The 25,902-nt window shown below is 40.2% G+C and overlaps 1 protein-coding gene across 6 annotated transcripts in view; it reads left to right on the top strand.

The window, feature by feature from the left end:
* arhgef28a (Rho guanine nucleotide exchange factor (GEF) 28a) overlaps positions 1-25,552 on the top strand; it is a 48,097-nt gene extending 22,545 nt beyond the window's left edge. For 3 of the 6 annotated variants that reach the window (XM_063889476.1, XM_063889479.1, XM_063889477.1), the window contains 22 exons: positions 1,131-1,173; positions 2,743-2,844; positions 3,851-3,974; positions 4,668-4,803; positions 5,131-5,186; positions 5,308-5,368; positions 5,477-5,594; positions 5,686-5,801; positions 6,468-6,608; positions 7,176-7,426; positions 7,511-7,636; positions 8,186-8,303; positions 8,429-8,683; positions 9,442-9,518; positions 9,669-9,847; positions 9,961-10,052; positions 10,168-10,383; positions 11,743-11,978; positions 12,766-12,813; positions 13,990-14,508; positions 16,937-17,216; positions 23,378-25,552. In XM_063889476.1, the coding sequence (XP_063745546.1) occupies positions 1,131-1,173; positions 2,743-2,844; positions 3,851-3,974; positions 4,668-4,803; positions 5,131-5,186; positions 5,308-5,368; positions 5,477-5,594; positions 5,686-5,801; positions 6,468-6,608; positions 7,176-7,426; positions 7,511-7,636; positions 8,186-8,303; positions 8,429-8,683; positions 9,442-9,518; positions 9,669-9,847; positions 9,961-10,052; positions 10,168-10,383; positions 11,743-11,978; positions 12,766-12,813; positions 13,990-14,508; positions 16,937-17,216; positions 23,378-23,547 (3,464 nt within the window). In that variant the 3' untranslated portion in view covers positions 23,548-25,552. Of the gene's footprint in view, positions 1-1,130; positions 1,174-2,742; positions 2,845-3,850; positions 3,975-4,667; positions 4,804-5,130; positions 5,187-5,307; positions 5,369-5,476; positions 5,595-5,685; positions 5,802-6,467; positions 6,609-7,175; positions 7,427-7,510; positions 7,637-8,185; positions 8,304-8,428; positions 8,684-9,441; positions 9,519-9,668; positions 9,848-9,960; positions 10,053-10,167; positions 10,384-11,742; positions 11,979-12,765; positions 12,814-13,989; positions 14,509-16,936; positions 17,217-18,740 lie in introns of all 6 variants that reach the window. The other 3 variants (XM_063889480.1, XM_063889481.1, XM_063889478.1) reach the window with 2 other exon arrangements.
* Positions 25,553-25,902: the final 350 nt, after the last annotated feature.

The following is a 25,902-nucleotide window of genomic DNA, read 5'->3' on the forward strand; positions in this document are numbered from 1 at the left end:
CTGCGCTAAGGCTCAGCATGCCGCTGTCAGTGTCAGTGCTTATGTGTGTGTGTGAGTCAAGGTTATTATTGTTAACTGATTCTGTTGATTAAATGAATGTTTTGAAACATTTGATTTGATTTGAAGACAGAAAGGACTTTGGTAGAGACCAAAGCAAAGCTATAATCACAGTGAATGTTGGACCTACATTCATTAGGGGGTTTTAAACGAGACCCAAATTGATGTAAATGTTGTTTTGAAAGGGAAACTTCAAAACATGTCAAATAAGCAACTGTCAGGCTCGCCATATCAAATTAAAATAGCTGACAATATTTGTTCTTGGTTTGTTTTCACTGCTCCCAACTGGACAAATACAAAGTTGCACTTTTAAAAAGGACTGTATTTCAACTGTTGTCTGGTTAAAATATAACTACCTGATCAGAAACATCATTCTGCATTTAAGTTGAATATAAATTAAATTTTAATTTGCAGAGTAGTGCTTTTCATCATCAGTGCCAGTTGCTTTCTAAGCTTAAGTTAATTTATCATCATTATACATACTTCAATGATTCCAAAACCGTGGACAATCAAACCACAAACAAAACAAGGATGGGGATTTTAAGTAGTAACACATTAAAATAGAATCATGAAAACATATTAACCTTGACGTGTGTTTGCATGTGTGTGTATGCCTTCCCTAATCATGAGTCAGCCTTGTCGTAATCAGAATGGCAGCAGGAGTGCAAGAAGAACTCACATTTGCAGTGATGAAATAAAAAGCAGCTGATTACTTTGCAGCCCGGTGAGAGATGTAAGGGGTCTCTGAGGGGTCAGCGCTCTGTCTGTCTGCTACAGCTTCATATGGACTGTCATATACCCCTGATCATCTTTTGTCTTGCATATCAGTTGTGATATTATTTATTGTATATGTCATTATGCTTTCATAAGAACAGCTTCTCTGGCAAGTAAATGAAACTTTTATCACTCACTGTAACAGTTAATGATGATGGTTCCTTGTTGTATATGATATTGGATGTTATTTGTTCTGTTGCCTGACTGTAGCTCTTTTTTTTGTTTTTGTTTTTACAGACAACCGACAAACACTTAAATGTTTTAGTTTGATAACTTCTTGTCATTTTTTATGTTCACAGAGCAAAGAGCCTCCAGTATATCAGAGCAGTCACATGAAAAAAGGTATTTATGCTTCACTTTTTCCCCTCTTTTTAGTTTTAGTGTTTCTTTCTTTACAAAATGACTCATCTTTTCACGTTAGCAAGTCTTTCACTCTTAATTAAAATGAAAGTTAATTTTCATCAAATATGTAATCCCCAGCGTGGGGAGCAACATAATAGTAACCGTGACGACCAGGTTGCTTGGTGACAGTGGGCACTGTGAAGTTTGCTGCCGTCTTTTGTGAAGCTCTTTTGTCCTTGTGGAGCAGAGGTTTTATGAGCTGGTGGTTTTGATCCTGTTTGTTTCTGTTTCTAGTGACGTACAGTACAGATACCAGCGTGACCCTGAGCTGCTTTCTGCTTTGTTATTGAAATGCACAATGCTCTTGTTTTTCCCTCCATGGCTGCCTTGCTCAGACATGATCAGCTGCATCAAGGATGTCCTAATGTATAATGAATGTGTTGTACTGGGCAGGCAAATGATGGTTATTGATTAAAAAATGGTACTAAACTATTACAGTAAGTGACGATAGCACTTTCAATAGTTTCCTGAAGGTTGGCACTAACTTAAAATATGACTTCCTCCTCTTTTTGTTTTCCTACTCAGCTCTCTGCTGATGCCAAATGATATTTCCTCTGCCTCTTTGTATGTAAATGCACTAATGGACCACACTTCAGGGGCGCCCCCTAGTGGAAGACACTAGAAATAATATACAGTATACGCCGATCAGCGTTAACATTATGACCACCTGCTTAATATTGTGTAGGTCCCCCTTTTGCGGCCAAAACAGCCCTGAGCGGGTGAACTTGGTCTGCAATGTTTAGGTAGGTGGTACGTGTCAAAGTAACATCCTCATGAATGGCAGGACCCAACGTTTCCCAGCAGAATATTGCCCAGAGCCTCACACTGCCACAAGAGCTGCAGTTTTGGAGATGCTCTGACCCAGTCTTCTAGCCATCACAATTTGGCCCAAGTCAGAGTCGCTCACATCCTTACGCTTGCTTATTTTTCCTGCTTCCAACACATCAACTTTGAGGAGAAAGAGTTCACTTGCTGCCTAACATACCCCCCCCCCCCCACTGACAGGTGCTATTCTAACAAGAGTCAGTGTCATAATGTTATGGCTGATTGGTGTATATGGTGTGTTTTTTATAAATGCATTGAGATTCAAATGTGACCTGACCAAAAAGGCAGCATGAACATTATTGAAATGAAAAACAAAAACAATGCAAGTAGACAATTACAAATAAATTATTAAAATATCAATTTAATACACAATACAACAAAATGCAGAAAACTGATTCTAAGGACTTCAGTGAACAATCCTAGAAACTTCAGTGACTAAGAGGGTTATTGTCTTGCTCCTTTTAATATGGACTGAAACTCCTCCATCACAGTCATTCTGTTCATTTATTCAGGAATTTGTTGCAGCGTTTTTAAAATATATTTATTCTAGTTGTAGTAGTTGTAACCTCACTGCTGTCGAATGTTGTGGGTGTGCGGGCCATATTAATTTTGGCCGTTGTGGCTTCTCATCAGTATATTAACTCATCAGTGTGTGTGTCGGTGTGTGTGCGCTGCTCTTTACAGGGAGATTAGGTTCCGTAAGCGAGCGCAGTCTGCTGACGATGAGGGCAGCATGGAGCTGGCCGAGTCCCTCCAACATCTCACCCTGTCTGAGTTCCTCAAAGAGTATGTGGGGGGTCCACCCCCGATCCCCTGTTCTAGCATCCTTAACCATCCACCTCCAGCGAACTAACCCCTGACTGACAGCATGTTCGCAGCAACTGACACCAACAACATCCTCCTCCCCTTTCCTCTCCTTGTATTGTTTCCTTTCCTCTTCTCCACCTGTTGCACATCATCTCCTCTCCTTGTTTCCTATTGTCCTTGCTTCTTCTCATCTCATCTCCTTTTACCCCTCCTCTGCTTTTTTCGACTACCCTCCCTGTTTCATCTCCTTTCTTTGTTCTCGCTCTTCTCTTTGTATCATCTCCTCCCCTTGTTTCATATCCTCTCCTTTTATCATCTCCCCTCCTCTCATTTCCTACTCTTGTTTTCTCTTCTCTCGTTGTTTCCTCTTCTCTACTTCCTCTACTCTCCATGTTTCATCTCCCATCCTTCTTTCATATTCTTGTTTCCTCTTCTTTTTTCCTACTTCTTCTCCTCTCCCTGTTTCATTTCCTCTCCTTGTTTAGTCCCCTTTATTCTCCTCTAATAGTTTGGTTGTTAGTCTCTTAACAATACGCACCAAAAGTCTCTGTTATTGTTTTGCATGTAACGATTTCCACTTTCACAGCACAGAGTTGCAGAGAATGAATTTCTTTTTGACACATTTTAGTGACTAACATTTCAATTGCTTTCTCTTACATTTATTAGAACAGAAAGTACACCCTGTGCAATATCAGATGGAATGTTTTTATGTTGGTTTGTCATTTTATGGCAGGAAGTTGCAGTACAAACTTAACAGTTATATGCTTTTGTGCTTTAAGCATATAAGAATACACTCTGCCTGCACCTGCATTAACCCATCTTACTGGCCTTTGTTGTCCTGTAGACTCAGCAGGAAGAAAACAGGATGCCGCGACTCTATCACTTAACACCTCTGCAAAACAACCAAGATGTTTATACTGCTGTTAGTTATATACCCTTGTGGAAAATAACACATTTCACTCCCATTATTTTATTTTTTCTTCAGAATTGAAGAGGAGGAGTTGGATAAGTACAACATCCCCACAAAGGTGGAGTCAGAGAAGTACAAAGTCATTCGCACCTTCAGTTTCCTCAAGAGCCGGATGTCCAGCACACGCAACAAGACAAAGGTAAACCCAAAACACAAACAGTCCATGCCTCTGATGTTACACCCATCAAAAGTTCCACTAGAATACTAGGAAAAGAATTGACAAACAAGTCAGCTTCACATGCTGTATTAAACTCTCAGTTTTTTAGTCTTGTTTATTAGTTTCAAAGTAAGAGGAATAGTGTTTTTGTTGTCGATTGTGCTCCTCCGCAGCAGGTGTGTTTGTACTGACTGATTAATTCACATATCTTGGTTGATCTATAGATAATGACCTTTATAAAACTGTTGTGAATGCTAGTAGTCCTGCTGTGGAATCAGGTATGAAATATGGGACTCTCTGGGAGACACAACCAGGAAATGTTTTCTGGGAATAATTCAAGGTCACAGTCACAGACCAAACATGGTGTCCGGCCTCTTTCCTTTCAATGATTAATCCCCTGTTGTTGAGTCAGCACAGAGACTGGAAGCCCTCCCCGACCTGCATCTGTTGTTTATGCTACGCTCCATTTCCTTGTCGGTGGACTTTCTTACACTTTGGCAAAAGGCGGGGATTCCTTCCAGGCTCATATATCCACCTACATGTGGAAGAGTTTACTCTGAAAATACAAACTCACCCTGGTTTATAGAAATATGAGTTAAGGCTCCGAGCTGTCACAGTTTGTCTCTGTCTATATGGCCTCTTTGTTTACTCATGTCTCCGGCATGGTTTTCAAAGGGGAAGGGGAAGGACAGGGAGGCCAAGGACCGGCAGCCAAATGGACATCGGTTCAACACAGGCTCCTGTTTGGGCCCCAACATGTGCGTGGTGTGTGACAAACCAGCATCTGGAAAGGACCTGCTGCATTGCTCCAGTGAGTAAAAGAGTATTTTTAGTTTTTTAACAAAACACACCATGGTTTCCCGCTCCTTGGATTGGTTGTTTTGGTTTTATTTGATTAAGATATCTGTGGATGAGTCATTTTTTAAGCTGCTTTCATGCCAAGTAACTTATTTCCAACTAAATGAAGAGCTTATCTCTGGTGAAGTTTAGCTTTTGCATGATTCATTATGGAGAAATGAGTTTTACAGATGTGTCAATGAAATCAACTATTGATTATCTTTCAAAATCTTATTCAACCAAGAAAAACAGCCCTAAAGAAACCTCACATTATCTAAAAAAATGTAATTTTTTTTCACAGGTTGCACTGCTATCGTCCATAAGGGCTGTAAGGATTCTGTCCCCCCGTGTTTAAAGGTGAATATTGTGTTGAAATGTATTTGTTAGAAAGTTGTCTAAACTGCTTTCTCTATTGCCGTCTGTCCTTGTGTCAGTTGTTTATACTCTGTTACCGGCCTCTCTCATTTGTATTACTTAGAAACTTCAGGATAAGTATGCTGTTACCACGGTGAAGAACAAGACCGCATCCCTCCCACAGAGTGAGTTTACAGCACGAGGGTCACGAGGGGGTTGTTTGTGAAAGGTCCTGTTTGTATCATTTTATTTTGGAGATGATTATTGTTATATCTCTTTGTTTTCACCCTCAGATTTCACAGTGAGAGACAGTCCTCCTCTGTGTGTTGTCCCCGTCTCTACCTCTCTACCTGTCATGAAGGAAACTGCAGAGTCAAGCCTCATCTCTGGCTCTTTCACAAACAGTGACAGGTCAATAAGCTCTCAGACGTTAAAAATGACATCATTAATGTGGAGTTATTGGTGACTATTTGAGGGTAATATTGGTTATCTGTGTTTTCAGTCGGCTCAGCGAGGGCTCAGAGACAGAGTGTGACGGCTGGAAGGCGAACAGCCAATCAGAGGAGCTCCTGCAGACTCCAGTGTCGTCGACCTCTACTGACTCATCCTTTGGAGAAGGTATGTGATGAATGAGGCTCATTGTTTCAGTTTCCTATAAAGGAGATTGTTTTAACATGGAATGTATGTCCTCATGCCTGTTTCCTGTTGGGAATGGTGGAACAACAGATTGGCAAAATCAATGTTTTACACAGTTTATATTGCAGTTTGTTTATCAGATTTCTTTTTGTCATTTTTTGAATTGTTTATAGAAAGTATGTATTTGAATCAGTAATATGCATACTTTCGTGAAAGAAATTATTTTTAATGCTGATGACAAGTGTGATCAACAAATAAAAACAGGATTTTCAAATGCATATGTCAATTTTTAAGTATTAAAAAGTGGGATAAAAACCTGATATCTGATTTCTCAACCAGCACTTAAATATGTAAATTGCTCTATTATATGTAAAATAAATTTACTTTACATTTTCTAAATGTTTTGCGAGGGAAAAAAGGTTTTGTTACTAGCTTAAATCATGATACAACTATATGAATATGCTATTTGGTTAGTAATGAAAAAATATGTATTAACCCACATATAATGAACCCTGGGATTAAGTGGCACATTGAGTTGGGAGAAAGTAAAGAGCCCTGATTCCTCAAGCTGAATGTTGTGATTAATGAAATGTAATCCCCGGCAGTTTTAATAAGAAAAGCTGATTTGGTTCATCTTCTTCTCACTAGACTGTGTGGATGCGTGTATCCACGGCGACATCTCGGCTGACGCTGTGGATTACGAGGCGGAGTCGTGGAGTTTCACCGTGGAGCACAAGTTCTGCAAGAAGCAGGAGAAACGAGCCGTGAAGAGGCAGGACGTGATCTATGGTGAGCAGATGTCACAGTTGTGAAAGAAAACCACTGCAGTGTGTCATTTTCTGTCAGTGTCAGTATTTCATACTCAAGATCGCTGTAACACATTTATTTGGCAGTGATGGAAAAGTACTCAGCTTCTTTACTTAAGTGAATGTATATTACCAGAGTCTAAACAATACTCCATAACAAGGAAAAATCCTGAATTTAAAAAGATATTAGAGCTTTAGCACCAAAATGTACTTAATGCACATTTTAGACACTCTGTGTGCTGCTGAATACAGGAATAGTATTTATGTCATGGAGTCGCATCGTGTTATGTATCTAAAAAAAGTAACTGGTAACTTCAACTCAAGTAAAAAGTACAATATTTGCCAGACACAAGTGAAGTAGGAGTATAAAGTGGCAGACAATAAACATATACAATTACCTCAAACTTTTATAGTACAGTTGTTGAGTAATTATACGTAATTACTTTGCACCGCTGATAATTGTTTTGTATGATTAAGTGACTGACTTAAGATTTCGTAAATGGTATATTGCGTGTTTTTATGTGACACACATTTCCATGTTTGTCTGCAGAGCTGATGCAGACGGAGCTGCACCACCTGCAAACGCTGCACATCATGGCTGAGGTTTTCCGGCGAGGTATGAAGGAGGAGGTCCAACTGGATACGGTGGCGCTGGACCGGGTCTTCCCCTGTCTGGATCAGCTGCTTCTCCTCCACCACGCATTCTTTTCTGCCATGAAGGAGCGGCGACAGAGCTCCGCCCAGCCCCAGGGACACAGCAACTACCTCATCCACAGAATAGGAGACGTCCTGCTGCAACAGGTCAGTGCTTCTTCTGGGACGATATTATCTTAGGTACAACAGAAATGAGTTAAGATGTGAGTAACTGTGTTCATCTTTCTGCAGTTTTCAGACGAGAACAGCGGGAGAATGAAGCAGGTGTACGGAGAATTCTGCAGTCATCACAACGAAGCAGTCAGCTTCTTCAAAGAGCTCCAGCAGCATAACAAGAGATTTCAGACCTTCATTAAGGTACTAAACCTTCTCAGACACGAGTGTACAAACGTATCTTCAGTTTAGTTTAATCTCAGAATAATCAGCATTACTATCCAACACAGAAAAATGTGTTGGTCCAGTGTTTTAGGCCTGAGGACACCATAAAGTCTGCAGTAAAAACAATTCTATGATATACATAATAATGGCTCATACCATATAATAAAACACATTTGATCTTTTTTTCTTGATGAATGAAATGACCTTTAGTATATATGTTTTTCAGCCCTAAAAGAGAAACAATAATATCAAATAAGTTTCAAATCTTTTCAAGACTTTCAATCTTTTTCAAAAGAAAATTCAATATTAATGTGAAAATATGACTAGCTTAAACCTGTAGATTATGCTGCACGGTTTACAAGTTTTTTGTGTTAAGAAATACAACATTTCTCAACAAAAAGACAAATCCTAATTTTATTTATAACTACCTTATTGATTTTTATTATATATATATATATATATATATATATATAAAGCACCACTACCCTCTTGACTACGACTACTAACTTTTAATTTGACCTTTTTAAGCAACAAGGCAATAATTCCTTGGTGAGGCGGCGGGAGATCCCAGAATGCATCTTGCTGGTAACCCAAAGAATAACAAAGTACCCCGTGCTGTTGGAGAGGATCCTCCAGTACACTCAAGGTCAGTTATATACTGCCCTCTGCTGGCTACATCCGCTGTATTTACAGCCCATTTTTATTATATTTCATTTAAAAGTAACTGACTAAAATTTGGTCATAATGTATTTCTCCTTCCTGACCGCTCAGAGGGAACAGAGGAGCATGCGGACCTCTCCAGAGCTCTGGTTCAGATCCGAGAGGTGATAGCAGCCGTGAACCTGAGCGTCAGCGAATACGAGCAGCACCAGCGGCTGCAGGAAGTGTGGAACCGCATGGAGAACCGCAGCACAGCCAAGCTGAAGAACGGACACACTTTCCGCAAGCAGGACATGATGAAGCCCGGACAGATGCTCAAACACCAGGGCCTGCTGCTGTGGAAGACCGCCACCGGACGGCTTAAAGGTGAGACTGTGTTGTTCAAATTATGGGATGTTTGGAAGTGGGGCTGTATGAATTCAGTGTGACACCGACAGTAGATGGCGGACAGACAACAGTTATCAAACTGAATTCAAGCGATGTACTGCAGTGGATGAGGCAGCTGTAAAAAGTATTTTAGCCACCTAAAGAAACATCAAATTATAAGAATCAATATCAGTTTTCAGATCAGTATGCTATATCACTCATATTTATTTGCTGCTTTATACTGCCATAACACAGGTATACAGACTGTTTATAGCAGGGAGCTGAAGTTGTTATCCATCCTCATTCCAAGGCCACCAGACTGCATTGAAAAGTAACACTTCTTCGGCTTTGGCAAGAGAACAGATGGATATAATGGCTTCAGTTCCCTGCTGAAAAGGGCTGTCTGCTGACAAGTGGTGAAATATTCTAAATAAAGAGTGCACTGATAATGATTTGTTTTGGTAAGCCTGTCTTTGAGGTGTCCAAAACATGTTTTCATGCTGCCCCTGTCCAGAGGAGTGTGTTGCTCAGCCTGCATGATAAAAACTCCTGTCTGCTTCTACAAATCTGGTGCTTACCGACCATCATCTACCGTAGTTTTTACACAGATTATTAGTTTTATTATTAGTACCTTATACAGCCCCACTTCAAGACATCCAAACTATCCCTTTAATGTTGTTTGCATTTTTTAGATGCATTTACATAATGTAAGTCAATGATCAAATTGATGACATTTTCCTACTTTTCCTCTTCTATAGATGTGTTGGCTCTCCTCCTCACCGATACGCTCATTTTCCTGCAAGACAAAGACCAGAAGTATGCGTTTGCCACAGTGGTACGCACACATTAATTATGTCTGCCATAAACCGGCTGCTACAAACATCAGCTCTGTTATTGTCACACCCTATTCTCTGTTTTATTTTATCCTGGGCTATGAACACGTCCAGGAAGAATATATAAATCTCATTTTTTTTATGTGCTTCAGGATCAGAAGCCTCCAGTCATCGCACTGCAGAAGTTAATAGTGCGAGAGGTAGCAAACGAAGAGAGAGGGATGTTTCTGATCAGCGCGTCAGCCGCCGGACCGGAGATGTACGAGGTCCACACGTCATCCAAAGAGGAGCGGAACACCTGGATGAGGCTCATTAGGGAGGCTGTGGAGAGGTGTGTAATACTCTGGTTTACATACTGTATCTATATGTGTATAAATGAGGCAGAGGAGAATATTGAGGGCTACTCTTTCCATAATTTGTGAAAAGTATTTGTTCTGTGCTCAGCTGTCCTGAGGAAGAAGAAGAATACACAAGTGAGTCTGAGGAGGAGAAGCGAGCTGCCGAGGCTCGTATTCAGAAGATCCATAAGTTACAAGGTGTTTTTTCAACTTTTTTGTTTTGTTTTTCTTCCCTTTTTCTTCATATTTTGTTTACCCCCGAGTGAACATTTCACCATACTTTATCTGTGAACCCTATGAACCTGTGTGTCAGAGAGTCTGCTGAGCCAGGATCAGCGGATCTGCGGCAGCCTGGAGGAGAAGCTGCAGGTTTACGCAGCGCTCTCCGCTCTGCGTGGGAGGACGGACGCCTCGCTGCTCGAGCCCCGGCTGCTCGAGCCCCGGCTGCTCGAGCCCCGGCTGCTCGTCCAGCCGCATTCCGAGGAGCCGCCTCAGGCCGCCGTGTTGCTGGCTGCAGCTCTGCAAGAGGGTGAGCGCTCTACATTACTGTACCCTGCAGGAACACACACAGACACACAGCACCATCCGATTGTTTTTTTAACAACAAAATCCAAATAAGTGAGGAATATACAAGATACACTTATTATGACCCCTCTTATAAACAATTTCAAATAGTTTAAAACACAATATTATGGACATATTTAAGTTGTTACTAATCCATAGTATTTGTCATCTTCCACAGTATTAAGAAATATTCTAATGTCAGTTACTGTTACTCCTCCTTTTTTATCCATAAGTGGAAGCTGCTTTATAAATAGAGAACCAATGACTATGTAGTAAAACACATTGGTGATAATGTGACACACATCATCTAAAACTATAAAACGTAGAATAATACTAATATGTATTAACGACTACATAATTATATGTTATGTAAGTGAAAATGTGCAGCGAGGCGGTCATTACTGGAAAAAGAACACCCAACAGACTGATCATGGAGACAGACGTGCATTATCCCACTTATTACACGGCTACACACTAAACAAACTAACGACCTGACTCCCAATATTAATTGAAATAATTTAATTGACTTGAAAATAATTGTATGGCTCCCGCTAAGAAATAAACCTCTGTTCCACGGCGCACCAATGGCTGGAACTTGAAATAACAGCTTGTTTAAAAATGAAGGCAGCTCTGATTGAGGTTTTTCTGTAACTGTTCGAGTCTGTTCACAGTTTCTGATCCACTAACAAGTCCTTAAACACTGCAGAGCCCAAACCGTGTTCCTGTCAGTGTTTACTTCCTGTCTGTCTTCTTCTGGTGATTTATTAACCTCTTGACCTTTCTCTCTCTTGATCCTCCTTAGCAACAGTCATTATAGTGCTTAACAGCGGTCTGTAATACTTTCATATTGACCTCTGAAATGTCCGAATTGACCAATTACAATTGAGTATTCAACTAAGGTGTGTAAGAAAATGTTAATGTACTGCTTAAAAATGTTTATTGGTGGGGGGCATTAAGTGTATTAATCAATAGGTAGACAGTATCAAATATATTTCTAATAAATAAAGCAATCATTATTTATTTATTAACATTATGTTGATTTGTACTTTGTAGTCATTTTTATGGTGGTTATGCTTATTTATTTGGGAATCCAATCATTGTTGATTGGAGGTTTTCTTAAAAAGTCATCCATCCTGTGCCTTAAATGTATATTGGCTTTTGCTCAGATGTATTGTAACAAAAGAGAAATGTGCCATCATGAAACATGTTAAAGGACCGCAGTATAATCCTCTCTTCTTCCAGCTGAACTCTCTCTCATATTTATTGATTTAATGGATTGAGCGGTGCACTCAATGTCAAACGTGTTGTTGTTTTTGTGTCCCAGCTAAGAACCTGAAAGCCACGCTGTCCTCTAAGGCCTGTTCTCCATCCAGTCCCAGCCCGGACTCTGACACAGACTCAGTGTTTCCTGTCAGCCCGGCTGCTCCTGTGTCACCCCCATCGGACTCTGAGGCATCACCTGAAACCCTTGAGGCCAGAGAGGGGAGCTGGACCGACGCCTTCATGCTACAAGCCCCCTGTGGGCTGCCAAAAACAGACACCAATGACATCGACTTTAAGGTACATACTTCTGCTACACAGGATGTGGTGGGATGTAAATAAATGAAGTTGTTTAAGTACAATTTACAGGTACTTGTAATAAAATGGAACTACACTTAAATATATCAGTCTTGTACTTCTTTATACTTCTTAACCACTACCTTTCAGCTCCATCTTCCAAAACAAAATCTAAAGGTTGTGGATTTATTATTTAAATATTAAAGAGCAATGTAATGTAATGTTGTTCACTGTGGCTGGTGTAGCTACAGCGGTATTACAGGTCCTTATAGCCTGCATCTGAACCTCAGCGCTTTCCATTTCTCCACAGATGTGTGGCTCAAGATTGCCAACAGTTGTTTTAATAATTCAGTACAGTCTATTAGAACTGCATTTCACTCTTAATGTGATACATTATTGATGAGCTCATAATAATGGAAGGAGTCCATTTAGTTCCTTGAGGCATTCGGCATTAAAAATGAATATGAATTCTTATTCCAATTACTATGCCGCACTTGTGCTACCGTTTGCAGCTTTTTGTGACCTGTGAGTTAAAAGACTCTGAGAAGTGGGAATCATTTTATTGTCGACTGCGGTGTTAATTTAATCGTTAACTGTGTGAAAGGACAACAGCTGGCCTCAAGGGGGCGCACATGTTGCATGAATTCAGTTTGAAATGGACATGAGTGGGAAAATATGAGTAGATGAGGAGATTGTTAAGCTCATTATTAAGTAGAAATATGAGTAAAATCCTCAGTCATGCATGAAAAACACAGCCTGTTGATATACATGTTGTATTTTGATCTAACAGGTTGCTCTAGGTGTCCAAAGCCTGACCCAGTTACTATACAGTCTGCAGGTGAGTGCATTATTTAACACACAGTTAACCTTTTATCCTGCTAACAGCTCTCATCCATATTACCATCCAATCAGCAGCTCTGCAACAGACCAACCTCTCTTCTCCTTCCCTGAGAACACACACTTGCTTTGTTATTCTCACACTCAGTCAAGATAAAGGCCTTAATACGCCTGCACTCTCCAGCTCCAGTAAACAGAGAACCAATGCTGAGCTCAGCCGTTTGAAGCCAAAGGTAGCAGCATGAGCGAGATTCCCCCTGATCTTCTCTCTGCTTCTAGAGATAGGGGTCCTTTGTTTCCCGACACACTCTTACACAGTGCTGTTAAGTATAAAATGTAAATGTGTACAAGGAGAACGTGTGTGTATTTGCATGAGGGGGACATGTGTGCCCATCATTGTGAGCTTGAGGTTTTGATTTCAATTATATTTTCATATTCAAAGTTTTGTATCTCTCCTCGCATATAAACCTGAAAATCACAATCTACCAGTGGCAGTTGGTTGATTTCAACATCTGAAGAGCTTTGTCGTAATATAAGAATGCAAGTAGAGCCTGATCATATGTTTATATGTCTCCTAGTAACTGTTGTCAGTGGTGTAATGTAACTAAGTACAGTTGCTCAAGTACTGTACTTAAGTATAAAAGGAGGTACTTGTACTTTACTTGAGTATTTTCACTTTCATCTACTTTATATTTTGTACTTCACTACATTTTTTTATCAACTGCTGCACTTTTTTACTCCACTACCTTTATGTTACTAGTTGCTTTGCAGATTTTGGTCATTAATACAACATATAAATCGCCAGACGTTGTAATTTATTATTATGGGCTAATCTTCCCAGTAGTATACAAATAAACCCACTTTTACCAAGTGCGACATGTTATGAACACATCAATGCACCAATGATTTTAATACAATTAACGTAAAAAAAGGGGCTTAAAATGGCCATTTAGCATAATGACTACTTTTACTTTTGGCTTTTATTTAAGATTTTTATTGCTCTTAAAGTTTTTGAATGCAGGCCTTTTACTTGTACTTTTGGACTGTAGTATTGCTACTTTTACTTGAGTAAATAATCTCAGTACTTCTTCCACCTCTGCCTGTTGTGAGGATGCACATGTGGTTACAGTTGTGGTTGATCCTATGCATTCCCATGAACCCCATTTTTGTGCTCTAGGCCGCAGTGACCATCCAGGACAGCTGCTACGAGGTCCAGAGGCTCCTCCTCCAGGAGACGGGGCGCCCTTCCCCCCGAGCCCTGCGAACGCACCTTCCCAGCATCCGGGGCAACACCCTGCAGGAACAGGAGAAGCAGCGAAACCTGGAGAAGCGTAAAGAGGAAGTGGTGGCGGCTCGGCGACTCCAGGACCGACTGCGCCAGGAGAAGGAGCGCTGGGAGAGGGAGTGCCAGGCCAGGGAGAGCCAGCAGGGGGAGCAGGAGAGCAGGCTGGAGGAGCGGGAGAGGCAGTGTCACCTGGAGATGGAGAGGCTGAAGCGCGAGAGGGAAGAGCTGGACGAGCAGCTGGAGGAGTACCAGCAGAGTCTGGAGCGGCTCCGGGAGGGCCAGAAAAACGTAGAGAAGGAACGTGAGCGGCTGGACCATCAGCAAACGCTGCTGCAGACCTGGAGACACAGCCGGCAGAGGAGTCTGCCCTCTGTGATCCCTAACATGGTCATCCCTCTAGATGGGCAGCAGGTAAGGGGGGCACACAACTCACAACTGTTTCTGCTGTCTATGGATTTTTATGTAACTTCTCATGTTTAATTGGGCATTGATCAAGGGTTAAGTACACTTCTGTATAAAGCAGGGTAGTCCAAACGTTTGGCTGGGCTGCTCACTAAAGGTGAGGTATATCAATCAATCAATCAATCAATCAATCAATCAATCAATCAATCAATCAATCAATCAATCAATCAAAGTGTATTCATATAGCCCAATATCACACATTTTACACTTGTCTCAGTGGACTTTACAGTTTGTATAGAATATAAATATGAATACGACAACCTGTGTGCTTGGACCCTCCCATCGGACAAGGAAAAACTCCCAAAGAAACCCCTGAGTTAATGCGGAAAATTGAAGAAACCACGTGGAGAGCAACAGAGGAGGATCCCTCTCCCAGGATGGACAAACGTTCAATAGATGTTGTGTGTAAATTAAAAAGAGTAATACATTATTATATTAAATATATTTATTATATCATATTATATTGCCTCATAAGTTAAGTTATAGGTTAGCAAAACTATTAAATGTAGGGAAATTGTTGTTGAAAATTGAATAAAGAAAAAATACAGCATACATTAGAGCTTTGAAGGTGCTCTCCCTTCACAGCCTTGTTATGCAAATAAGTTATTGGGCTATTTTTATTCCATTATACTTTACGAATTTGCTGTGGGCCAATTAAAAATGGACCATGGGCCACACTTACGACCCCCCTGATCTAAAGCTCTTGACCCTGACACCAGTGTGACGTAGATACGCAGTGTTTATGGAGTATTTCTTGGCTGAAGTCATTGACTAGGAGCTTTTCTCAGACAGCTTTCAGCCTGAGTTACGCTGCTTCACACACTCACACACAGCAGCTCAATCCCCTCTTGATGTACGACCTGCGATAATGAGAGCAATTTCAGCATCATTTGTCTTAGTGCTCCTGCAGGTCCACTCACCCATAAACATCTTAATGATTGATGATAATTAAACCATTGCAAATAAAAGCTCCGACAAAATAATTAAAACCAGAGGCACGCAGCCCTAGTAACCAATCAATCGTGTCGCAAAGGACTTAAATTATCAACGCTTTGTTTGAAAAACACTACGCTGAAATGCCCCCCTGCAGCTGGAAGGCATGGAGGATAAAGGGTGCACTGTTCCCCGTGCCCTTTAAGTCTCAATGTACCTCACGTGGACAAGCAACAGTGGGGAAACTAATACAGCACATACATCTCTGGGAGCTTTGTGCTGCTCCGTTCAGCAGGTGTGACGGTTCAAAAGACGCACACAGAGAGCCCTCCAATGGACGGACAAATGAGCTGACTCGTGTTACAATATTCCCTCTCTCGCTCATTAATTTACACACCACCCTGGGCTTTTTTAACAGGCTGGATGGGATGGGGCTCTCCTGGCTATGGGCGGACTTTTTTAAAATTTCAATTCATCTCTTTTAGTCGGTGTGGATGCTGCAGTGGTCTGAAAAAGGTGTGCATAAGCAGCAGAGGCCCTAATGTTCCCCTGCTAATGTTTTAGCCAGAGGCAGGAGCTCACAGGGTCAAACACAGATTGAATGACGCACGAACATACACACACACACTCCCTTTCTCAGGTCGTTTCTAATTAGCAGAGCTGCCTCGGCTCCGTGGAGAAAAGGAGGGCACATTAATGTGAAGATGGGACAGTAGACAGGGGGTATTAGGAGAGGACAGGTGGTGAGATGCAGCAGTAATTCCTTTTCCTATGCAATAAAGGGTCTGCACAAATGACTCGTACAAATCCAATCTGTGAGAGTTTTGCATTGTCACTATTACAAAAGGGAAATGCAAAAGGTTTATTTTTCTGAAAAATAATTACCTTAATCAACAAACTCTACACTGTAAAGAGGTCTCATGGCAGTTTTCAGCTGAATATATAGTTCCTTAAAAAAATTCTCACAATGAAGTCTGTGTATTATGCATTATTATTATTATTATTACTGTGAGCACCTCAGGTGAAATTTAATCCACTTACATTATATTGGGCTGGAAGGTGGAATCACAGACAGAAATATATCCACACCTGGGCAAATAAAACCAAAATGATGTATCCATTTATTTATAGGCAAGTGGGACAATCGATTTTGGGTGCTTATCATTCTTTTTTATTGGATTTTTAGATAAATTCATCTTAAGGTTTATTAACAGGGCCTTTCATAGGTAAGTACCTAATATTGATCAATTATACAATACATTTCATGATCTCTTGTGAATATGCACCAGTGAATTTCAAAGGATATATGTTGAATGGATTTATAGGATCAGAAACTCTCCAATCATCATTCTTTGTTAAAAATCTCTCCTTTGGACAAGATTACGAGCCTTATCTGCATGTGTGTTCACCCGTGTTCTTAATTTGTTTGCCCTCTCTCCCCAAGGAATCAACACAGTCCAGAGACCTGGCCGGTAACGGCTCTGTGTTCGTGAATGAAGCCGCGTTCGCGAGCAGTGCCATCAACAACCGCCAAGGCCGCCACAAAAGAAATGACCCCAGCGCTCACAATTGTCTCAACACCCTGCTGGCAAAATCGAACAGTAGACAGCCCCCCGTAGCGAAGACGCCCCACAGTCCACACTCGGAACCCCAGGGATGGATGGCGGGGACAGGATACCTGTACAGCCCTGCAGGGAGGCTGGAGCTGCAGCACACGGCTAGAGGTGAGCAGTGTTATCATCTGATCTAGAGGACGTTCAGAGCAAATCACAAATGAAAGGGCGATTACTGGCTCATGGGGAATCATATTTTACTACTACTAATACATGTTGGATGGCTAACTATTTTGGCCATGAGATCTCTTTAAGTAAATCAGTGTCCAAGCAGGTTTCAGAAGTCTATAAGTTAAACGTTTTGACCTCTAAATCAGATTGTTTCATTTAAAGGTCTCTTATTATGCTATATTTGAACAATTTATTGTAGGGCAATATCTGTGAAGTGTTTGGCTCAAAATACCAAACAGATCCCCATCGTAGCATGCCTCCTCCCCCTCTATTTCAGACCTGTTCCTGAAGTGCTGATTCTGTGACTGTCACTTTAAATTTGAGCTGAGCTGAAGCTGGCCACGCCCCTTTGGAGCATCATGCAGCTCTCTCTCTCCTCTATGAGAGTTTTCTACCTGAGAGAAGAAACTCAGCTAAACGCTGCCGTGATTAAACCCCATATGATGTCCCAAACCACATCCAGCATTATTTCTGAAACACTTCTCAGAGTTTACCACTACAACAGAGACATTATATGTATTATATATACAACAACTCCAATTCCCTCCTGCAGACATCCTGCTGAACACACACACACACACACAGAGGTGCTGCGGAGGGGATTCAGCTCGCAGACTGAATATGGGGGACGATAGGTTGGGACGTGTCACGTGGGCGGGACGTTGCCAGGAGTTCAATGTAAAGACAGCCCACATTTCGGTTATTACATCATACTCGAAGCAAATCTGGATCAGCTCATTTGTACCCCCGTTTTTAGAGATGTGTGTAAGGAGGAAAAGAGAGAGGGTTGTATTTTCTGACACTTTGTGAGTCTCCTTACACACCGGGGACACATATTTATGTATAGAAGACAGCAAGAAGTGCATTTTGCATAATAGGGGACCCTTAAATGCATTTAGAGCTCAATTTGTAATTTAAACAGCAGAGAGTAGGAAATAATACTAATATTTAACATTATGTGAACGCCTTAGACCCCTTTGTGACCCATTTAACTTTAATTGAAGAAATACTTATCGATTATCAAGATTATTGTTTCTCATCATTCGACTAATCAATAGTGCAGACACAATGACTTATAACAAGAAATAATAAAAGTAAAACTTATTAGATTATTGAGCACGTAACTACATACATTGTCATATTATGTTTTTAGATACCATCTTCAAGGAACGCAAAAGATACTACTAATGAATGCATCAAGTAGCTCAATTACTAATTTAAATGTCTGGTTACGTTTAATATCCTGCGCCTCTGGAGTTGAAAGACAGTATCATCCTGTCTGCTGCTCAACGTAAATGAGAAACCTGCTTCCTTTGAGAATGTAAACAAACCTCTGCTTGCACTGGTTTCACCCATGTCGTGAGAGCCCACTATACACACACACACACACACACACACACACACACACCCACTCTGCTCTCAAGGCTCTATCCCTGCTGAAGCCTTGTCTGTCCTTCCTCTCAGTTAATCAGTGCCTCCTGACAAAGAAACCTTCCCTCCTCCGCACCACCTCCACCTGCAGCAGCAGCAGCAGTGAGCCGGGGCCTCCGCCTGCCAAAGGGAAAGAAAATCAATGGTTCCTCTATCTATCGACTGGCAGGGCAGACAACAGCATGTGAATCACAGTTTAGAGGCGATGGCGGACTGATTGGGACATCGATTGGAAAAAATCTTTATAAAACTCATTACAGCATGACTCGTCATCGCATCAGGAGGGAGGGGACGGGGGGAATGAGAGACACGTATTAATCTGCATTTCACTCGCAAGGTGTCAGCTGCATGCTCACGTTCACGCCTTCCCCATTCCTAATCCATTCATGCAGCACGCTCATTGTCATTTTCACCGGAAAATTACAGGTTACATGTGTCGTGTTGCTCAGCTCTTTCCTGATAGGCTGGTTTAGAGTTAAGTGACGCTGGCGAGGAGTTGGTGGTTTTTTTTCAGCCACTAAAGCAGGCAGCGCGATCTCCTCCTCATTGATCAGCTTATTAACCTTTCCTCGTTATTGAGCGCTCACACCGGCCCCAGTGAAACCTCAGTCACTCGTTAACAAGCCTAGGGTGTATACTTGGCAGCCATCTACCACGCAGGGCGCGTTCTAGCTGACATCTACCCACAATGCATTCTTCAGTGGGTCCCATGAGGACCTGCAATTAGACCTGTCACCATGATGAATATTAAGTTGACACTTGACTGTCACACAAATAGTTGCGGTGAACAATTTAATTGCCTATTTTTTGGGGGTAATTATATGCCGCACAGTGCGTTTGTGTTTGATTTGGCGACTAGACCTGAATCTATGTGGGACATTTCAACTGCTGCACATCAAAATGATGTGATCACTGCCAGAGGAGTATCAATTAATCATTACATTTTTCAGAATCCGTGTTGCACCTCCCCTGCTGCACAGTTTTATTTTCAATAAGTTGTTCTGAAACGGTTGTGTAGGCTAACCTTATGTGACTAAAACGTGGTACAAGGTTGCGTGATTTCTTTTCAAGAACTCAAAATGAACCAGGGAAACCTCCAACTGTTACTCACTTCTATTTACACTCAATTGTTCATCATCACCTACGCTCCTCTTACATCTCACCATCCATCTAAATATTTTAATGACATTTATCTCATTAGTACATTTGTTGAAAGCTACAACACTGGCATAACTTTCCTCTGAGCTGTCATACACAGTGCTGAACCCATAGGCAAACTCTGCTCTAAAAAAGAGATCTGTTATCAGCACCTTCCTGTCAGCATCTTGTTTTGTAAGAGTGAAATATGGCCTTTTAAAAATTATAAAGAACCTATCCAACTGCAGCAAGAGCTGGACCCAAACTCTTTTCACTGATATTTGAACCTTGTGCACTTGTAACCCAGTAGATTATTTATTTGTGGAAACTTTGAATTCTCTTTTATTGTGGAATCCAACAATTTTGCAAAATGATGGCAGTCAGCTCATATAATTGCGGTCACGCGATTATAAAATAATTGCAATCAAAGAATTATCGGCTTCTTCCCATAAATCCCCATTAGATTTATGCCTCCTTTATGCCTCATTTTAGTATTTTATGTGCAATCTCAGATTTCAAGTCCTCTTCATACCGGATCAGTGATGCCTGGTATGCAGAGGAACCTGGTATCTGTTTTTATCGTGTGAAAAGCAGAGGAATCTCTTTCAAATGCAATTCCTCCTTTGTGCTGCCTCTCACGTTGATCAGAACACGATCTCACTTCTCATTCTCAGCTGAGCATGTGAAAATGTCTTCTTATGCACACACACAAATACACACCCTTTTTTTGTTCAGTGGATTTCCATAATTTGTTCCTGCACAATGTAACCTCGGGTAACCAGTTGGATGGAATTTCCTGAAATGACTCTTCATCTGATGAGTCGTGTCTGCTTTTTGTTGCTCACCTTTTCATACAAAAGATGAGAGCATTATGAGTTAGCTTAGGAAGAAAAGAGAGATGAAACCTGTGCTCTTTACAGTATGCAGATTCATTCACACTGCTGCGTGACACACAAACTGGAATGTGACTTTCTAACAAAGCATTGGGCTATGTTAAATGCCAGTGATTATTCTTTCTCAATACTGGGACTGACATACAGAGAATTAAATCCTTTTTGTCTCAGCAGTGGGAAAAAAGGTTCTGTCTCTCCTGGGACATGTCTTCATGCTTTAATGTTCAAAAAGCTCTTTATGTTTCTCATACTGCCTGTGCTGCAGCACCTCTTTTCACCCTCTGTCTGAAACCAGAGCCCAGTCTGATATGTTTTGTTTACTTCTAGAAAAAAACAGGGGGGGTAGTGTGTGGGAGATGAACTCCCTCTGGAGGGAACACAGGGATTTTAGCCTTCATGGACCATTTACTGTACACGCACAAAAATCTATATAACTACAGGAAAGGCAAAACCCCAGATCCCATAATAGTGCTCCTATTTTAAATATGTAAATTATGAAACAATGATACTTATTTTAACCTATGCTTTTCCTAAACCTAAGGTTGCTTATTCCAGATGTCTGCCTGGGTCTACTGATCTTTTGAACACACAAAAAAATATATTTTCATAACATGGCAAAACATCCGCCTATGGCTTTAAAACATCCCTTTTATTTATTTCTAATTACCAGATGTGTTGTATTGGCTTGTCCAGAAGGCTTTAACTCAAATTCACAGAGGAAGTGTTACAGACAAAGTTTTGCTGTAGTATCTTACAAAGCATCTAATGCTGTTGGCAGGGGAATCACAATGTTCCAGGTTGTTTTAATAACCCTGGCCATCTGGTTTCTGTTTGGGTAACCATACAAGACTGATATTATTTTCTCCCAATGTTCTGCAGCTCGTACAAATTGATATTTTTGTGGTGCTTTCTTTTAGTAGCATGCATTAAGCTGTCTGTGTTCCAACATATTAATAACGCTAAGATCTTATTACTTCATAGATGAAGACAGAGATTGAGTGTTTTTATCATCTTGCTGCACACTTGATGTCTCATCTATCAGAGGCCTGGCCTATATGGTGGCTAACAGAGCCACTCTAACAGACTCTTATATAATTAATCAAACAAAGGCACTTTCCTTCAGGGACACAATGAGGCAATTTATAGTTCACGCCATCTGTTACCATGACAGCACACCTGCACTAATGCTAGACAGCACCCACCATGCACACAAATGTAAGAGCACACACTTTCTCAACTAGATGCCACCCATGAAAACAATTTATCTTTCGGATCGCCTTTAATTAAATCGTAATGTTATTGATCCTTAAAGGGAACACCACTGAAGCTGGGGGTATCACATTTCTTTAAAAACGCTTCAGCAGGCTATAGTTCTTGCAGACTCTAAGGTTTAAATCCTTGTTATCCATTTGATGGTATCGTAATCAGAAACAGGTGTAGTGCACATAAAAGGAATTTGCTTGGGTGTAAAAGTGTGCATACACAGTAAAGAAAATGAAGTCGTAAAAAAGGAGGTAAAACCTTGATTACTTTGTTCCTGTTGCTTCTAAAACTGGATTTCCTTACAGCGATCAATAAGAATGTCTGTTACAAACTATTAGAACATTTTAAAAAATAAGAGAATTATTTATTTACAAGACATTTGAATTTAAAAAAGATATATATTAATAATACTGCATAAAATAAAGTTTGTGCATCCTATACATGTAAAGATGAATGTGCAGGGTGCATATATTAAATATATATATATATTAAATATATTAAATCTTCACCATGGCGATGGATGATGCTGAAAAAGATAATGATAAAAGGGACACTAAGTGGAAGAGGGAATGATGGATCGTTAAAACATCTTTTTGTTTTCATTCTCACTCCTATGCTCCTCTGCATCAGGGGGCATCAGAGGCTGAGCTGCAGCAGCTGTGCTTTGATCTATATGCAGGTAGTGATTAGAAGAGAGGGCGCAATAATTAGACTGAACTCATTAACCAATTAATTCTGGTGATTATTTATCACTGGTTAGTAAATGATTGATAAGGTCAATGAATTATTAGTGGCTGCATTTCTTCTACACACAGTACAATAGAGCTGTACAGAGCGGTTTAAAGCCTCAAAGCTTTGATATAACGTTTTAAATTAACATTTCAGTGCTGCACATCTTTTTTTTTTCTTCCTTTTACTACACCAATATTAGTGTTCTACACTTTATAGTAATAGATTCCATGGATGATGGCTGTGTTTTCAGTCTTGTGCAATCAAAACATTTCAAATAGCTCCAGAGTGTTGTCAAGTCCATAAGTTGAAATTCACCACATAGTTTTGCTTTAATCCACTTTTGTTGCCATAAGTTGGCCTTTCAAAAAAAATTCACTGCAGTCTGAAACTGTTTTTCTCTCTGCCTAGCTGCAAACAAAGGGAGGCACCTATTGAAGAAAGTTAATAAGTCTAGCATTTATTTGAATCCGATGATGCAAATCGAGGATTTTGTTCGATTACAGAATTTTTTTTATGGTTATGACATTGTAAAGCATGACAACACTTATTAAAAGCTTGATTCAAAAACCCAATAAGAAGCTTCAAATGTATAAAATGACATTCAGTTCTTCCCTACAGTTTTATATTTGTATTTGTCTCTCTCAGATCCTCAAGGCTACATCGGGGAGACATGGTCGTCAACAGCAAGCGGGGCTGACCCGCATCCGGTGCTCTCGCGTCCCACTGACCCTCAGCTGGACCTCCGTGCTCTGGTTTCCTTAGAGACTGACAGCGGTGGTGAAGAGGGCGGTGAGGAAACCATCGTGTACCTCTGAATGCTAAAAGATTTCAGACTCTAAATCAGACAACACAGCACTTGGAAAAAGATATAAAGACATTTATGAAGCAACTGGATTGGAATCAGGGTAGCTTCAGTGAGCATTTCACTGTGAAACAGTATTTTGTCATGTTTTTTCTTTTATATTTTAAAAATGTTTTGTGGTCTTTTATAAGTGTAAAGTTACCGGGAACACCGGGTGAGAAAGACGGGTGTTTCATACTCAATCTCACATGCCTCATGCACCTTAGCTCAAGGCACTACTGGGTGTTCAATGTCTATTTTCTGTGTGTGTGTATATGTGTGTGGTCTTTATTGACTGGGTCCCTGCAGCCTCACTGTTTCCCCTCTCTGCTACTTGTCATACCTACTTCTGTCCTTTTCTTTCTCAGGTCCCTTGAGCACTATATTTATTCTATTCACCACAGAACAAGAGAAAACGCGTATACCCATCAGAAGAAAAGCATCAGGCGGTATCTCTCTACTGTGATTGTCTTACCATCGAGTAAACTTCAGCGATCAGATGGCTTCTGTTTATGTACAAGCCGAACATTAGGATTGAAAGATGAGGTGCAACACATCAGTCCCACGCTTTTCAGACCCCAACATTTAATTCTTTTAATCTGAAGCACATTCTTCATGTGAAGAGAAATAAGCACAGATGAGGGTGTAAGAGAAAAGTTGCAGCTGTGCTAATAAGTAGGTTTAATAAGAGTGTAGACATTCATCCACAAAAAGTCTGAGAAAGCATTTTTAAGCACACTTTTCCTGGGGAAAATAAATGTGCAGGAAGACTGAAAGAAAGCAAACATACTAAACCATTTTATATAGAAATGTAATTATATGATTACATTTTTATTTCTCTCATTTATTTATTTTTCTTTCATTTGTTTATCATTTTAGCCAAACTAGCAGCAGCTCTAGGGATGATAATGCTAGTAATTCAGTCCACCCCTTTGGTTCATTGCGGTGAAATATTGTACAGGCATATAAGTATAAATACATGAGATAACTCCTAATACATTTGGTGATTTTATGACTCATTTTCTAGCCTTACCAAGTGTACAACATATTTTGGTATGAATGAAATATTTTTAAAATCTTGTCCCCCTCATCAATCATTATAACTTTGGTAATCCACAAACTTTTCATCTAGACCCATTTAATATTTTAAAACAATGGATTCCTCCAATATTTTGGTTAATCTAAAACATTAATAACAATAACCTCAGCTTGACTTGACTTTGAGCGTTGTGCTGATTAGCAAATGTTAGCATGATAACATCTTAAAGTACGATGATAAATACTAGCTTGGTGGCATTGTCATTGTGAACATGTTAGGATGCTGACAGCACGATAACATCTTAAAGTAAGAGGGTAAACATGATAAGAATTAGCATGATAGCATTGTCATTGCAAGCAGGTTAGCATGCTGACATTAGCATTTAGCGCAAAGCACCACTGTGCATTAACAGCCTCATAGAGCTGCAGAATGGCTTTAGACCCCATGTCTACTTTTTCTGTGATTACTTTAAAGAAAAACTATTTAAATTTTATACAAGCTGTAAAGGGTGAAATATATTGTCCTGATATCATATTTGCAAGTACCCAAAATAGTAAATTGCCTTATTGATACTGTCATGCTAATGCTACAAGCTATTACACTTGAATATTCATGTTGCATGTTTATAATCTCTCATGGGCATTTTTATGTGTAAACAGGTCCCTGTGCCAATGCTTTAGATGTCCCTTGATGTTTTTACAGACACTAAAAGATAAATGTAATACTGTTATTAATGGGACATAATGCAGTTGCAGTATGTTGTTGTGATTTTAGTACCATGTACATACGTTTGTGATTGTATTTATTCATTACAGTACTAAAGAGTTTTCCAGTACTTTATGAAGGGTTGTGTTGTACATAAAAGTGTATCTGTGTGAAGGCACGTCTTTTTTTTGTGGACAAAGACATGTTCTTATTGATAAAAATAACTTTCATTGAACTTGAAACAGTGCTTTGTTTTTCTTCTGGCTGTTAAATGGGGCTTAGTGAAGATGTCAATACAATATTATAAAATAAAAACCTGCGTGGTTGAAGCACAAACACCAATTTTAAGCTGGTGTACAAATATCACTTCAGTTTTATGACTCTGGACTGAATGCAGTGTCAACAGATGTGCAGTTTCCAGCAGTGACAGTGGGTAGAGCAGGTGCATGAATGTTAATGATTTTCAGTCAGGCTGCACCTATAGATTGCAATCACCAAAATAACATCCATATTGAATTAATGAATGCAATATGTTTGACACCAAATGTGCATTTTATTAATACATACTTGCACACATTTCTGAAT

The sequence above is a fragment of the Eleginops maclovinus genome, chromosome 8, assembly GCF_036324505.1.
Source record: "Eleginops maclovinus isolate JMC-PN-2008 ecotype Puerto Natales chromosome 8, JC_Emac_rtc_rv5, whole genome shotgun sequence".
In the NCBI taxonomy this organism is placed as follows: Eukaryota; Metazoa; Chordata; class Actinopteri; order Perciformes; family Eleginopidae; genus Eleginops; species Eleginops maclovinus.